This window comes from Strongylocentrotus purpuratus, unplaced genomic scaffold (assembly GCF_000002235.5).
Source record: "Strongylocentrotus purpuratus isolate Spur 01 unplaced genomic scaffold, Spur_5.0 spur5_scaffold_13, whole genome shotgun sequence".
Lineage (NCBI taxonomy): Eukaryota > Metazoa > Echinodermata > Echinoidea > Camarodonta > Strongylocentrotidae > Strongylocentrotus > Strongylocentrotus purpuratus.
This window is the reverse complement of record NW_022145598.1, coordinates 12,984,626-12,997,989: the sequence shown is the minus strand read 5'-3', so window position 1 is coordinate 12,997,989 and position 13,364 is coordinate 12,984,626. Positions and strand designations below refer to the sequence as shown.

The 13,364-nt window shown below is 37.7% G+C and overlaps 1 protein-coding gene across 3 annotated transcripts in view; it reads left to right on the top strand.

The window, feature by feature from the left end:
• LOC105444466 (transient receptor potential cation channel subfamily A member 1-like) overlaps nucleotides 1-10,770 on the top strand; it is a 46,945-nt gene extending 36,175 nt beyond the window's left edge. For all 3 annotated transcript variants that reach the window (XM_030982943.1, XM_030982942.1, XM_030982941.1), the window contains 8 exons: nucleotides 199-288; nucleotides 1,446-1,624; nucleotides 3,276-3,405; nucleotides 5,250-5,447; nucleotides 6,778-6,957; nucleotides 7,666-7,781; nucleotides 9,078-9,212; nucleotides 9,839-10,770. In XM_030982943.1, the coding sequence (XP_030838803.1) occupies nucleotides 199-288; nucleotides 1,446-1,624; nucleotides 3,276-3,405; nucleotides 5,250-5,447; nucleotides 6,778-6,957; nucleotides 7,666-7,781; nucleotides 9,078-9,212; nucleotides 9,839-10,055 (1,245 nt within the window). In that variant the 3' untranslated portion in view covers nucleotides 10,056-10,770. The remainder of the gene's footprint in view (nucleotides 1-198; nucleotides 289-1,445; nucleotides 1,625-3,275; nucleotides 3,406-5,249; nucleotides 5,448-6,777; nucleotides 6,958-7,665; nucleotides 7,782-9,077; nucleotides 9,213-9,838) is intronic.
• Nucleotides 10,771-13,364: the final 2,594 nt, after the last annotated feature.

Sequence of the window (13,364 nt, the reverse complement as noted above, 5' to 3'; positions counted from 1 at the left end):
TGCTATAAGACGTGTCAAAAACATATTTATTCTTTATGTTTTAATATATTTTTTTTTTAATTTTATAATTTCTCATTAAACATACGGTAGACAGTAATATAATATGTATATGCGGCATTGAATAGAAGTAGCAAATATTTGGTGGGCCTACTTTGATCTGTAAACTTCTCACTTCATCCATTTCTTGTTATTCTGTAGCTCACGGATTTCCAGTACATCTGCGTCATAATTATCATTTTCTACTGCGGGGTAAACATAATCAAAGAATTTCTGCAACTCTCTCAGCAGGTAGGTATATGTTGTTGAATCAAATGACATTGTTCCAATCAATTTGAGGTTCATCACAAGTTCGTTCAAACATGGAGCAAGGGATGAAGGTCATCTCTCCCCCACCCCCTCCCAACGACCGAATCAGTTTCGAGACAATAACAAAGTAACGCCTACGAATTTAACAAAAGTTAACAAAATCTGAATAACCATTCTGCTTTGAAAGGCAATGCAAAAGAGATTGTCTGGTACAATCGTTGGGGCACAATTAGTAGTAGTAGTAGTAGTGGTGGTTATTTTACCTGACTGCCAAGAAAGCATAAATTAAGTTTGGTGTTTACGTTATGTTTGTTTTAATGTCAGTTTAGGCTTTTCTTTGTCACCTACCCTACCCTTCATTCCCTATCCACAAAAAAGTAGATGCGCTTTATGACCAGAAAGATGATTATCATGCCAACAACACACTTTGTGTTTTACTTACATTGGTTACAAAAGTTACATTGGTTGCCAATACGAGATAGAATTGCATTTAAGATCATTTTTCTTGTTTACAACGCACTGAATGGTCAAGCCCCAAAATATTTGTCTGAATTATAATCTTTAAATCACAAACTTATGCGCTAAACTTACGAAGTACACCGGACAAGCTACTTATAACGCCACCTCATATAAGAACAAATGTAAATCTTGGGGGTGACTCTTTCAGAGTCGCCGCTTCAAAGCTGTGGAATAATCTTAAACTAGCCATTAAAAAAGGCTTATTCGTTGCAGTCTTTAGAGTTTTGTTGAAGACGCACCTCTTTTTAAGGAGCTTTTAAATAGTTTTTTTGTGTGTGTGTGTGTTACTTGTTACTTGTAGAGAAAATCCCGATGTCAGCTATCATACAGCTAAACTGGGATGTCCGTGCAACGTGCTGGCATAGTGACAGTGCATGAAGTAATTCAAAACAGTGAATGATGTCTATTATTTACAATAAAACGGTGGACGTGCAAGTAAAAACCGAGACGTGGAGTCTACAGTAGCTTGTGTGTGTGTGTCTGTAAAGTAGTACTGTTAGAATATGTGTTTTCATCACTGCACGGTAGATTATATTTATATAGTAGCTGCGCTTTATATATTGAGCTAATCATAATAATAATTATTATTTTTCACTTCCCTCTCGTTTATCCTGGCTTAGAAATGGCGTTATTTCATCGACCCGACTAACTACATGGAATGGGCACTTTACATCACCTCCGCCATGTTTGTAGGTCCTTTCCTCATTCAGGATGACACTCCAACAACTCACAGTCAGTGGGTATTCGGTGCATTCGCCATTTTCTTCGCTTGGTTCAACCTGCTGCTTTACCAACAAAAGTAAGTTTTTAAAAAAGATGTTTGAAGGGATTTTTATCATTTCCATGTTTTCAAAGAAATTAAAATATCATTATGGAATTGAACAAACAATCTATGCGCAACAAGATAAGTTTATTTCATTTTTTGATAGATGGAGTCACGTCCAACTAATATCTAAATACAAAAATCTTGATTTTCATTGTAACTTTCTTCGTCATATGTATATATTTTCATGATTTGTACATTTGCTTAAACTATTTTATGCTTTGAAAAAAAAGTAATGGAGCTCTCACACTCTGCCGTGTAGGCCTACCGTCCACCTGCAAACAACAGAGTCCAGAACGTTGGGTTTTGAGCGAACTTGTCCCCGGCCGCAAAAAAAAATTCATAAAATTAATCTTTTCATCGTTTCGTTGCCATCTTCTGACCGTTCTCACCGGGCGCATACCGGGTGTTGAACGTGCTTCTACCGTCTTCACCGCCCAGATTGACTTTTGTTGAAAATTTTGGCCGTTTTCATACCGGGCCCATACCGGGTCTCGAACGTGTGCACCGGGTTTGTAGCAGCCACCTACCAGTCACTTAGCGTCCCCTCACCGCTCGGAGCGTTCTGTGAGCGAGTCCCCGGACTGCTGACGTCATGACACGACTGCCATAAATACCTCGATTTGAACGGCAACGGTCAGTCCGCTCTCCATTTTTCATCACCGTTCTGTAACGGGTTATGAGCGTGTTGTGAACGTGTTCATACAGTGTGACCGTTTTCATAACGTATTCATACCGTCCTCATACCGTTCAACACCGTCCTCTTGCCGCTTACTTGCGGCCGGTGCCAGCCGGCCAAAGTTTTGAACATGCCCAAAACTTTCGCCGGGTCCCACCGGGTGTAAATAAGCGCCAACGCCCTATTAACGTGTTGCCCGCTTTGATAACGAACCACCGTGTGCCCTCGCCGTTCTCCACCGTCCGCAGACATTTTCGCGCACGGTGGCACACGGTAGGCCTACACGGCAGAGTGTGAGAGTCACTTAAGATCTGAAATCCTCATTTAAAAAAAATGAAGTATCATTATTCTTATATATATTTAACCTTAGCTTGGACATCAACCAACAAATGAATATATAGAAAATATGTCTTTGTGCAGAGGAAAATTAAAGAATATGTTTAGGAACTGGGAAACTGCCAGCTTATCAAGGATTTTAAGAGCCCTTTCGGCCAGAGGCACAACTTGAAGAAATACAAATCTCCCTTGTCTTGCTTTAATGGGACATAACTTGGAGTGTCTGTTGGTAAAATTTGAAATGATGTCAACCCGTTTAAAATGTTATCTGCAAATTGAAATATGTTTCCTTTTTTTCCTTTGTATCCTTTCTACTTTGGTGTTTGTTAATTTTGTTGCTACATTGTTGGCAAAATTGGTACGACCTTCACCCCCCCCCCCTCCCCCCAGCATTGAAAATGGTCTAGAGACGCTAGAAGTGAAGAAAAAAAAATGAGTTTGCTATACAGTTTTTTGTAACTTTTAATCCCTGTTACAAAGACTCTTAAGTTACATGTCCAATCTGTATACAGCGTTTCGTTTTGTAATGTTGTTACATATAGAATTCATAACGTGGAAAATGTAACTGTCATCTAAACATTTCCCACATCCTTATGTTTGTCTAACCTACAGGGTTGGAAGCATTGGTATCTACGTGGTCATGTTCCTACAAATCCTGAAGACCTTGGTCCGTGTCATGTTCGTCTTCATGATCCTCGAGGTCGCATTCGCAATGTCCTTCTACATTCTCATGAAACAAGAGGTGGGTTGCTCGACCGTGATACCATTTTGCTATCTCCATGTCGCCGTGTCCAAATTGTTGTTTTGTTTGCTAAGAGCATGCGAAAAGGCGGTAGCGCATATTATTCCTTAAAGTAGACACACGAAGAATCAAAAGTGTCATTGCGAAGGGGAAGCCTTACTGATCAAATACAACAACTCTCCTCTTCAAAATATGTTTCAGGCCCGCAGTAATCAACTCTCAAAAAATGTTAGTTTTGAGATCCAGATTTTCTGCCTTCAGCGGTCCTTTGTAGAGCGTCAATATTTGTGACGTCACACACGGAACACGGCTGGCTAGCTGCAGACTAATACACGCGCGACTCCGGTATGCGGCTGGTACCGAGCCGTTTGTCCAGTGTGTGACGTTACTATTCAGAGCTCGCTACGCTCGTGTGTTTGGCTTACGTTCGGGGGCGCTTGGGGGTCTAAGAAGGGTCTTATAAAATTGCATTTTACGCCTTTCCATGATATCTATATGATTTCTCAGCAAATTATTCGTGTTTTTCAAGAGAAAATCTTTCCATCCATATGTAATTTGTTCTAATTATCAGTTGTTTGTGAATTTTCTTTGTGTAGCTCCTTTAAAGAATGACCGTATTTTGAGCCCTCAGCAGACGCTATCTTATCTCATCATTTTCTTGTTATTCTCTCTTTCTTTCTCTCACTCTCTCTTCCTCTCGCTCTCTTTCTCCCTCTCTCTCTCTCTCCCTCTCTCCCTATCTCTCTTTCTCACACTCTCTCTCTATCTATCTTTCTTTCTATCTCTCTCTTTCTCTCTCTCTCTCTTTCTCTCTCTCTCTTTCCCTCTCTCTCTCTATCCCCTCTCTCTTTCCCTCTAGCTCTCTCTTTTTCTCTCTCTCTCCTTCTCTCTCTCATTCTTTCTCTCTCTATCTATCACTCTGTCTTTCTCTCTCTTTATCTCTCTCCCTTTCTCTCTCTCTCTCTCTCTCTATCCCTTTCTCTCTCCCTCTAGCTTCATTCTCTTGCTCTTTCAGACCACTTTATTATTTCGATTCTTGTATTCTAGCATTGTGTTTATGATATTGATTATATATTTGTATTTATTTGCTCTGCAATTGTATCTTGAAAGTGCAATTCCTGTAAAGGTAACCTACCATTACCGTCTTTATGTTTTCGCGGCTCTTAGGCCACCCCCTTTTGGAACTTACTGTGATTCTTTTACATTGCATTATAAATTCTTAGATCTAAATAAATAACATTTACGTTGCTTATTGCAAGTCAATTCACAATTAAAGAATATGCACCTTCGATATTCCGTTGATAGGTTCATATTCAAGTCATTACTCCAATTTCGATTCTTGTATTCTAGCATTGTGTTTATGATATTGATTATATATTTGTATTTATTTGCTCTGCAATTGTATCTTGAAAGTGCAATTCCTGTAAAGGTAACCTACCATTACCGTCTTTATGTTTTCGCGGCTCTTAGGCCACCCCCTTTTGGAACTTACTGTGATTCTTTTACATTGCATTATAAATTCTTAGATCTAAATAAATAACATTTACGTTGCTTATTGCAAGTCAATTCACAATTAAAGAATATGCACCTTCGATATTCCGTTGATAGGTTCATATTCAAGTCATTACTCCAATTTAAATGTTATCGTGTAATTATCAGTAATATGAAAATCGGTAAGAAAAATTCTGCTGACAAAAAAAAAATAAACGAACACAAGTAGTTTATACCGTTAAAATGAATGCATAATATTTGGATTGTTAATCAACACTCTGCAATTGTCATTAAACGAACTTGAATGATCGCCTTTTTTCATGTTTTTATTTGTATCTTAATCTGAATTTCAGGACAATAATGCCTTCGACAGACCTCAGTATGCCGTCATGCGTGTGATGACAATGATGATGGGGGAGTTAGACTACCTCAATTCGTTTGTTCGTCCTATCTATGATGACAATGATTACACCCAACATTATTCAGAGATTGCACTCATCTTTCTCCTCGCTCTTTGCGTGCTGCTGCCAATCTTATTGATGAACCTCCTGGTAAGAAAGACTAACTGTTTGCTCTTATGCAAGAGTAGAAGGGGGATATAAAAAAAAGGGTCTTGAACTGTTATATTAAATCATAAAAGTATTAAGAACTTCAAGAGAATATGACAATATAAATGTTTCCTAACACTCGCGGAGCCTTTAACAAAGGTATGAATGCTGATTTTGAATTCGCAACTCGTGGAGGGGAAGATGTCATTCTGTTAAGAAACGCGATCTCCAAGAGTGTCTTAAAGGGATTGGATAACTTTGTCACAGATTCTGAAACAAAATCCTGGATTTAGCTCATGCTGCAATGATAATTATAAACCTTTAGGTCAGTCAGGAGCCCCATGACTTTTACCAGCCGATTACCTGTCTGATTATCAAGATATTTATGATTGGTAATCGAAATCAAATTTTGCTTTTTCCTAACGGTTTTCATAACACTACAGTCTATTGGGGAAAACGAGTATGGTTCATGGTCATTTAGAAGCGCATTTTTTAGGGCTTCAATATTACACCATATCACAGACATTTATAACATGTAGGGCCATGCATCTCAGATTTCACATCGTTAAACGATGCCTTTAATATAGGTTTCATAATAAAAATTGAGGCGCACTGCTGCTCATTTATGTTTTAAATTTCTCCAAGACGCGGATATAGAAGATAGTATTTTTGTTTCATGATATATATAGTATCGATGAAAAATTAAGGACTTTGTAAAATAACATCTCAACGCATTTATGCAAGATCTGTGAAGGTTTGAAACATGATTGTCCAGCGCGCATATCCCTAACCCCAGGCCATTCTTTTAATAGGTTAGCAATATTAGGTGAATCCATATTATGTGCTATTAAAACACAGATGTTTCAACAATATATCGAGCAAACTTTATAAAACACACACAATCATAAGAAAAAATAAATGTATCGTACCTCAAACCAGTACAAGGGCCTTTTAAATAAATTTATTGGGATATTTCCACTCTTCAGTAACAAATACAGGTAAACTATTAATGCTGTTTTTGTGATTTGAGACATACGCCTATATAATTTGTATGTGTGTACTTGGACAGCAATATACCAAAATGATTACCGGTTTACCGTGTATTTTCTCCTGTGATGTTATTTGTTTTACAAGATTATGTTTGATTTGTTTAATAAAATGATGTTTTATAATATGATTTTACTAATGACCGGTCATTATCCATATTACGCGTTAGGCAAATAAATGCCTGGTTATGTGTACACTTTCAACCAATCATTTGATTAAGATACACGTCATCATCTTATAATTCAAAATGATTACCGGTTTACCATGCGTTTTCTCCCGTGATTAGATCGGTTTGGCTGTCGGTGACATCGCAGCCGTCCAGCGCGACGCTCAGCTTAAGAGACTCGCCATGCAGGTCGAACAGTATACCGACGTCGAGACTCGACTTCCATTCAGCTTCATCGAGCGAGTCGACAAGGACTTCGTTACTCTTTACCCCAACAAACAACTTGGATGGATGATCAAGGTATAGGGGCGTTTTCGATCTGATTCTCTCTGTTATTATTCTTAACTATAAACTCGATGGAAGTTGCTCTAGAAAACCAATTTCAAGATTCTGCTGCTACAAGTTAGTTCCCCTTTTCTCGAGCCATTACTATTATATTTGTCTTGTTTCATTGTATATTTTTTGTAATATATTTATATTCATTGCATTATCTTTTGCATGAGAAAGAAAATAATTTGCATTTGAATTTAAAACATGTTGAAGGGGTCCTATAACTGTTCATACTTTACGAAACGTCTTTGTTCTCCGTTCATTTTTTATTATAATATACTATGGTCATAACATATCACGCTCAAGGGGGGGGGGGGGGGGTAGTGAGCATTTTTTTGTTGGCTCTCGAAAATTTGAAAAATTTCACCCCCCCCCCCCTCCTTGAGCGCCAGGAGGGGGGGGGATCTAAAAAAAAAAGAAGGTTAAATTAACGTTAAAAAACGTAAAAATACACATTTCCCACCCCCCCCCCCGCCCTGGATCCGCCACTGGTGACAGCGCCTACGCCCCCCCCCCCCCCCCCCTTCCCGTCACACTCGTAGAGTAGGGTACAAAGATTTTTGACCACGTCGACGTAAACGATTTGAAAACTTATGATACTTTTGAAGCCAGCCCTCACCCTGCCAAGCATGATGTCTTATTCATTTTGTTCTTTTTCTTTTTTTGTGGTCCTTTTAGAACTGCATGCATTTGGTGACAACGATAAGTGCTGAGGAAGAGCAGGAACAGCGTTCTGCCAGTTCTGAATTCAGCCCAGGACATTTTCAAGGGGAGGTCGCCAAACTCAAGCGCAAGTAAGACATTTGATCTATTCATTATTACATTTTCATAATAATGATAATTATAACCCTTGGTTTTGGTTTTGCTTTGCTTTTTTTAATTTTTTTATATTGTATTCACAGCTTTCATACGCCTGTAACTGAAGATTATTGTCTAAAATTAGATTAAGATTAGAGGTGGAACGTTAGACATGGTGATTCGTCTTTGCTAAAGCGTTGACATAAAATAAAGTAGTTGTACGACCCTCGCGCCTCCGACGATTGCTCCGCGCCGGCTCCGCGTCAATTTCCTACGCTAACCAAATTCTTAACTTCAACCAAGGACCAAACACTATACTTAACCATAACCATAGACCTAACCTAAAACCCAATTAATAATAATAATAATAATAATATTTAATGTTTATATAGCGCTTAATAAAAATGTCTCTAAGCGCTTTTCAAATAATATTACCCCGGTCATTGGATTCAGTGCTTGCCCGCACACACTGTGTGCACAATCTCCACAATTGCAACGCTAACCCCAACCGTATACCGTTTAAGAAATATAGCCCGAAGTAATTGTCGCAATGTCGCAGGAACAAGGTACTGTTTGTTACAATTTGAAATAGAATTTGAAAAGTGGGCATAATCATGATAACACATCCCTCTACTCTAAAACAAAATACATGTAAATGACCGGTCTAGTGTTGCCTGGATGAAAAGTAGGCCTAATCATAATTGTCAATAAAAGACTGCCTGCATGGTACAAAATCGAGTCAAATCAAGAAATGTAAGACGTGGCATTATCATGACTTTCGACCCCATGAATACAGGCCACCCGAAATCGAAATTTGAAATAAACTTGGCACAGAAATTGCTATCGATTTTTCGTTTTCAAGTAGTCACCAGAAGAATCAACAGTGTTTTGTAATAATGCAAAATTCATATCATTGCGAAGGGGAAGCCTTCCTGATCAAATATAACAAATTCCCTCTTCAAAATGCGTTTGAGGCCCACAGTAATCATCTCTCAAAAATGTTAATTTTGAGATCCAGATTTTCTGCCTTGAGCGGTCCTCCATAGAGCGTCAAGATTCGTGACGTCACATGCGAGTCATAACATGGCATTTTACGCTTTTCCATGATGTCTTTAAGATTTTCAGCAAATTATTCATGTATTTCAAGAGAAAATCTTTCCATCCATATATAATTTGTCCATAATTATCAGTTATCGTGAATTTTCTTCGGGTGACGACTTTATTTTTTAACGACACCTAATTTCCTTCAATTTCAAAAAAATAATGTTAAATGTTTGTATTCTCCCTTCCAGACTGAAGGATATGTCGGGGATGATGGACAAGCAATACGAGCTGATGCGGCTGGTCGTTCAGAAGATGGAGATCAGGTCGGAGGCTGATGAGAAAGATGAAGGAACATGTGAGGACGCCCTCATGATGCGACCTAGGTAATGATTGACCTCTCCATATAGGACATAACAACAGATTCGAGCTTTTAACTTTGACATTGTGTCTCCCTGCATAGTGTTATTAGTGTATAATACATATAAAGCTTTACATATATTTTCGAAAACTCACTTTATTTGTCAAATTAATGCTATGGATGATGGATCAGTGCCCCGGATCAATGCTCCTCATGATAGCAGTTAACGTGTCCAAGAATATTCCTTATTTCGCATCCGTTGGAGATATTGTAGGCCCAGTTGACTGCCACCCGGGTTAAAGGAAACTGTTGTTGTCGTCGACAAGAGGACACGTAAGAGGACACTTTTTTTTTTTTTTTTGGTCTCGAAATTTGGAAATTTGACATTTTGACCCGTTGGGGGGGGTAAGGTCACCTTTTTTAGGTTGGCCATGGGTATAATTTTTTTTTTTTTTTTTTTTTTTAAATAAATAATTTAAAAAAAAAAAAAAAAAAAAAAAAAAAATCCAAAAGGGGGGGGGGGGGGGGGGGGGGGGGGGGGGGGGGGTTTTAGGGTTTTTTTGGGGGGGTTTACACACAAAAAATTACCAAAGGGGGGTACGCGCCTGATCAACACACCTTCCTCTTATCCCTTGTTTCTTTCTTCTACAGATCAGCCAGGCTAAACCTAAGCCAGGTGGTTCGGTTAGCCACCATGAAAGGCAAAGCGAGTCCCGTGCAGAAGCGGTTGAGACCCGACAGCGCCGGCCGCAACAGCCGACCGGGCTCCGCTGACCGCCTCAGCCCATCATCAGTAATCAGTACACTCAGCTCACAGGGCTCCACCTCTCCATTGAAAGTGATCCTTCCCGCCGAGCCCTCCTTCTAATCATCAGGGGTGTTAATGAGCACTACTCCCCCCCCCCCCCCTCAATCAACCTCCTTTAAGTAACAAAAGAAAAGAAGAGGATTCGGGGGGGGGGTGGCATCTAACAACATTCCCCCTTTTGAGTAAGAAAATTGGGGGAAATAGGGAAGAATAGGAAGAATCGAGAAAATGAGGGGAAAATCGGGAAAATCAAGATAAAATCGGGAAGAAGAAAAAAAAAGTCGGGGAAAAAAAAGTTGGGAAGAAAAAAAAATTGGGGCAAAATAAATAAATCGGGTTTTTATCAGACCTGAATTATGGACCCCGGTTGTGTCTTCAATTTCTCAGCGAGGTAATAGCTTAGTAATTTTGGTCCACAGCCGAATATTGTTCTTACTAAAGCAAGTGTATATTCACCTTGAAAAGACCCTGCCAAATGCATTGGATAAACTCTGTCAACGTTTCCGAACAGGAAATGCAAGACCGTCGCGAAAAGCAAAACGAAATGAAAATGAAACGAACAAACAAAACGAAGATTACAATTGGTTCCTAAGAAGCTCGTACCTATTTTGAACAAGCCAGAAGTTTCAAAATGTGATGATAGCTAGGTTTCAGAGGGTGCCCCCCCCCCCCAACAAACACCTAATTGTTTGACGACTATAACGCCGAAATAAAGAATAAAAACATTAATACAAATATGATTACCAAAAACTCAACAGTTTTATTTCACGCCGAGTTACTATTAACTTCCAAAAAGAAGAAAAAACTAAAGGATACTGTGTCTGTGCCAATACTTCCTAGAGCTGTTATAAGCTATATTTCACCTTATTTGAATATTTTCTTCATGTAAATGTTATCAGTAAGTTGTAAAAGATTTATAATAATTGAGTGTACAAATTTTATCTTGTGAATTTTATTCTATTTTGTTCAATGAATGATGATATAAAGTAACATTTTATCCACGTTGTCTTATCAGTTTAGCAGCTGTACAATGTCAATGGCACCTTGATTTTTCATGAACGATTATCACATCCCCAAGATACTACATATTCTAAAAGTTTGCATTCATATTCAATTATGTGTTTGTGTCTGATAAAATACATTATGCTTTCAACCTTGTGTAAATATTATAAATTAATCTATATATCTCTTTATTGCACCTTGATTTTTCATATACAATCATCCCATCCCTAACGATACTAAACATTTTTCTTTCATATTTAATTATTTTTATGTCTATCAAAATACATTATGCATTCAATCTTGTGTAAATATTATATGTTATATTTATCTATAATTTTATTTATTCGTCCAAGAAAGAACTTTAACATTGCGAAGTAAATACAAATATATAGTACATCGTGTGTTAAGAAGGAGAACAGAATTAATCATGTTTGTAAACAATTTACGCCCTGCTGTCTCTTAACGGGCGATGATTATGTTGTTGCAGTGTTTTGTAAAATGTCAGTACTATTCAAGTAAGTTTGTTTGGTGATGATGTAAATGATGTGAATTGCTATTATATATATATTTGTAAATTTGTGATTAATTTCTTCATTTATTACTAAAACATAACAGCCTACGAATTAACAGTTAATTTGAATCTCTATTCAACAGGGCCAACAAAGTGATTTTATCATGTTTGAGCTTGATGCAGTGTTGAATCCAGTTATACGAAGAATATGAATCACTTTTTGAAAACTACTGGTTACTATTATTTGAGTGTAATACTGCAAATATAAAAGCATATGATAATGTGGGGTGACACCCCCCCCCCCCCCGCCTCATAACTTAATGCAACCAAGAGAATGTCTTGTATTATTTTCTTATATCAAACTGAAGTCAACTATATGAGTATGTAGAAACAAATATGCCCAGGGTTTAAGTGTTCCCACTATTTATTAGGAACGGGTCACACATGTGGATTATTCGTGTGTAAAATTAATCCCCTATTATGCGTCGAATCCATTACATTTGTATATCATCATTATCATTATCGTTGTTATTAACATTATTATTATCATCATCAATTTTAATAATTCGATTGAATCTAGCAAGCCTCGAAAGTAGAAGGTTTTGTCTCATTTTATTTAGCCCCTCGCATTATACATTACGCGTGTCCTTGCCACAAAGTCGTTATTTTGTGAGCGCATCGAGTTTCATTATGTATTAATATTTACAGGTATTGTATAAAAACCAATTTAAACGTCACAAGGTACTATCACAAAGTTTTACTGAAACACTTTTTAAAATATATATCTTTCGTACAAAATTTAAATACAAATTATTTAATCTGAGTGCATATTTTGGCCTCACCGTTTATGTCAGTTATATAAAAGGAAGAAAGACATTGGGTATATTTTGAAATTTATGATTGTATTTTTTTGTTTATTACCTCAGTGAATAAAGTGAAAGTTGTTGGACATACCATACTTTTTGGTTTCAAGGGCATAAATATGCGTATATGGATAATCCGTAACGGTAATTTACCGACACTGGTGCACTCTTAGTTTTGTGCTTCCAACTCTGTCTATAGCTTCTGCCTAATAGCCGCCCCTCCCCCTTCTCTTTCCTTCTGCCCTATGTGTGTGTGTGTGTGTGTGTGCGGGTTTATAAGACGTGTGAAACGGGGATAATCATGTGTATACATAAATTCCAAGTGGGGATACACTGGCAACTGCGGATATCCCCAGTTGATAACTTTCTTATTTTATGCTAATTTTGGTAAAAGTGACCCGAGAGGAGTCTGCTACCCATTGCCTGCAAGAGTTCCAAGACATCCACATTTTCATAGTATAAAGACGCCACGTTTTCGGGCGCTATTTTGTGTATCTTCTGCGATTTTTTAAATTCTGATAAATGAACAGCGCCTTGTTAAAGCTCTTACATAACAACAGGAGGCTAAATTCTTGTTATTCTTTTACAAGATGTAATTTTATTCAATTATCTGGCTGCCAGATAAATAAATGGAATTACATTTCGTCAAAGAAAAAGAATCTTTTTAAAAACACCAAATATCATAGTTAAAGATAGTTAAGGATAAATATCCCCAGTTGGCACGTTTTACCTGTGTGTGTGTCTCTCTCTCTCTCTATCCGTTGGTCACATTATCTTCTAAATCTGTCTCACACTTAATTAATCTTTCTCTCCCTCTTTCACTCTTCCTTTTTCCCCTCTTTCTCTTCCTCTCCATCTCTTAAGTTTACATCTCTAGACTCTTTTTCTCGGACTACCATAATTGTATTACTACATTCCTTCGTTGAACCAACTAACATCATCATCAGAACGTAATTTGTCAACAGTAGCAATAACAAAATGTGCAAGGCAATC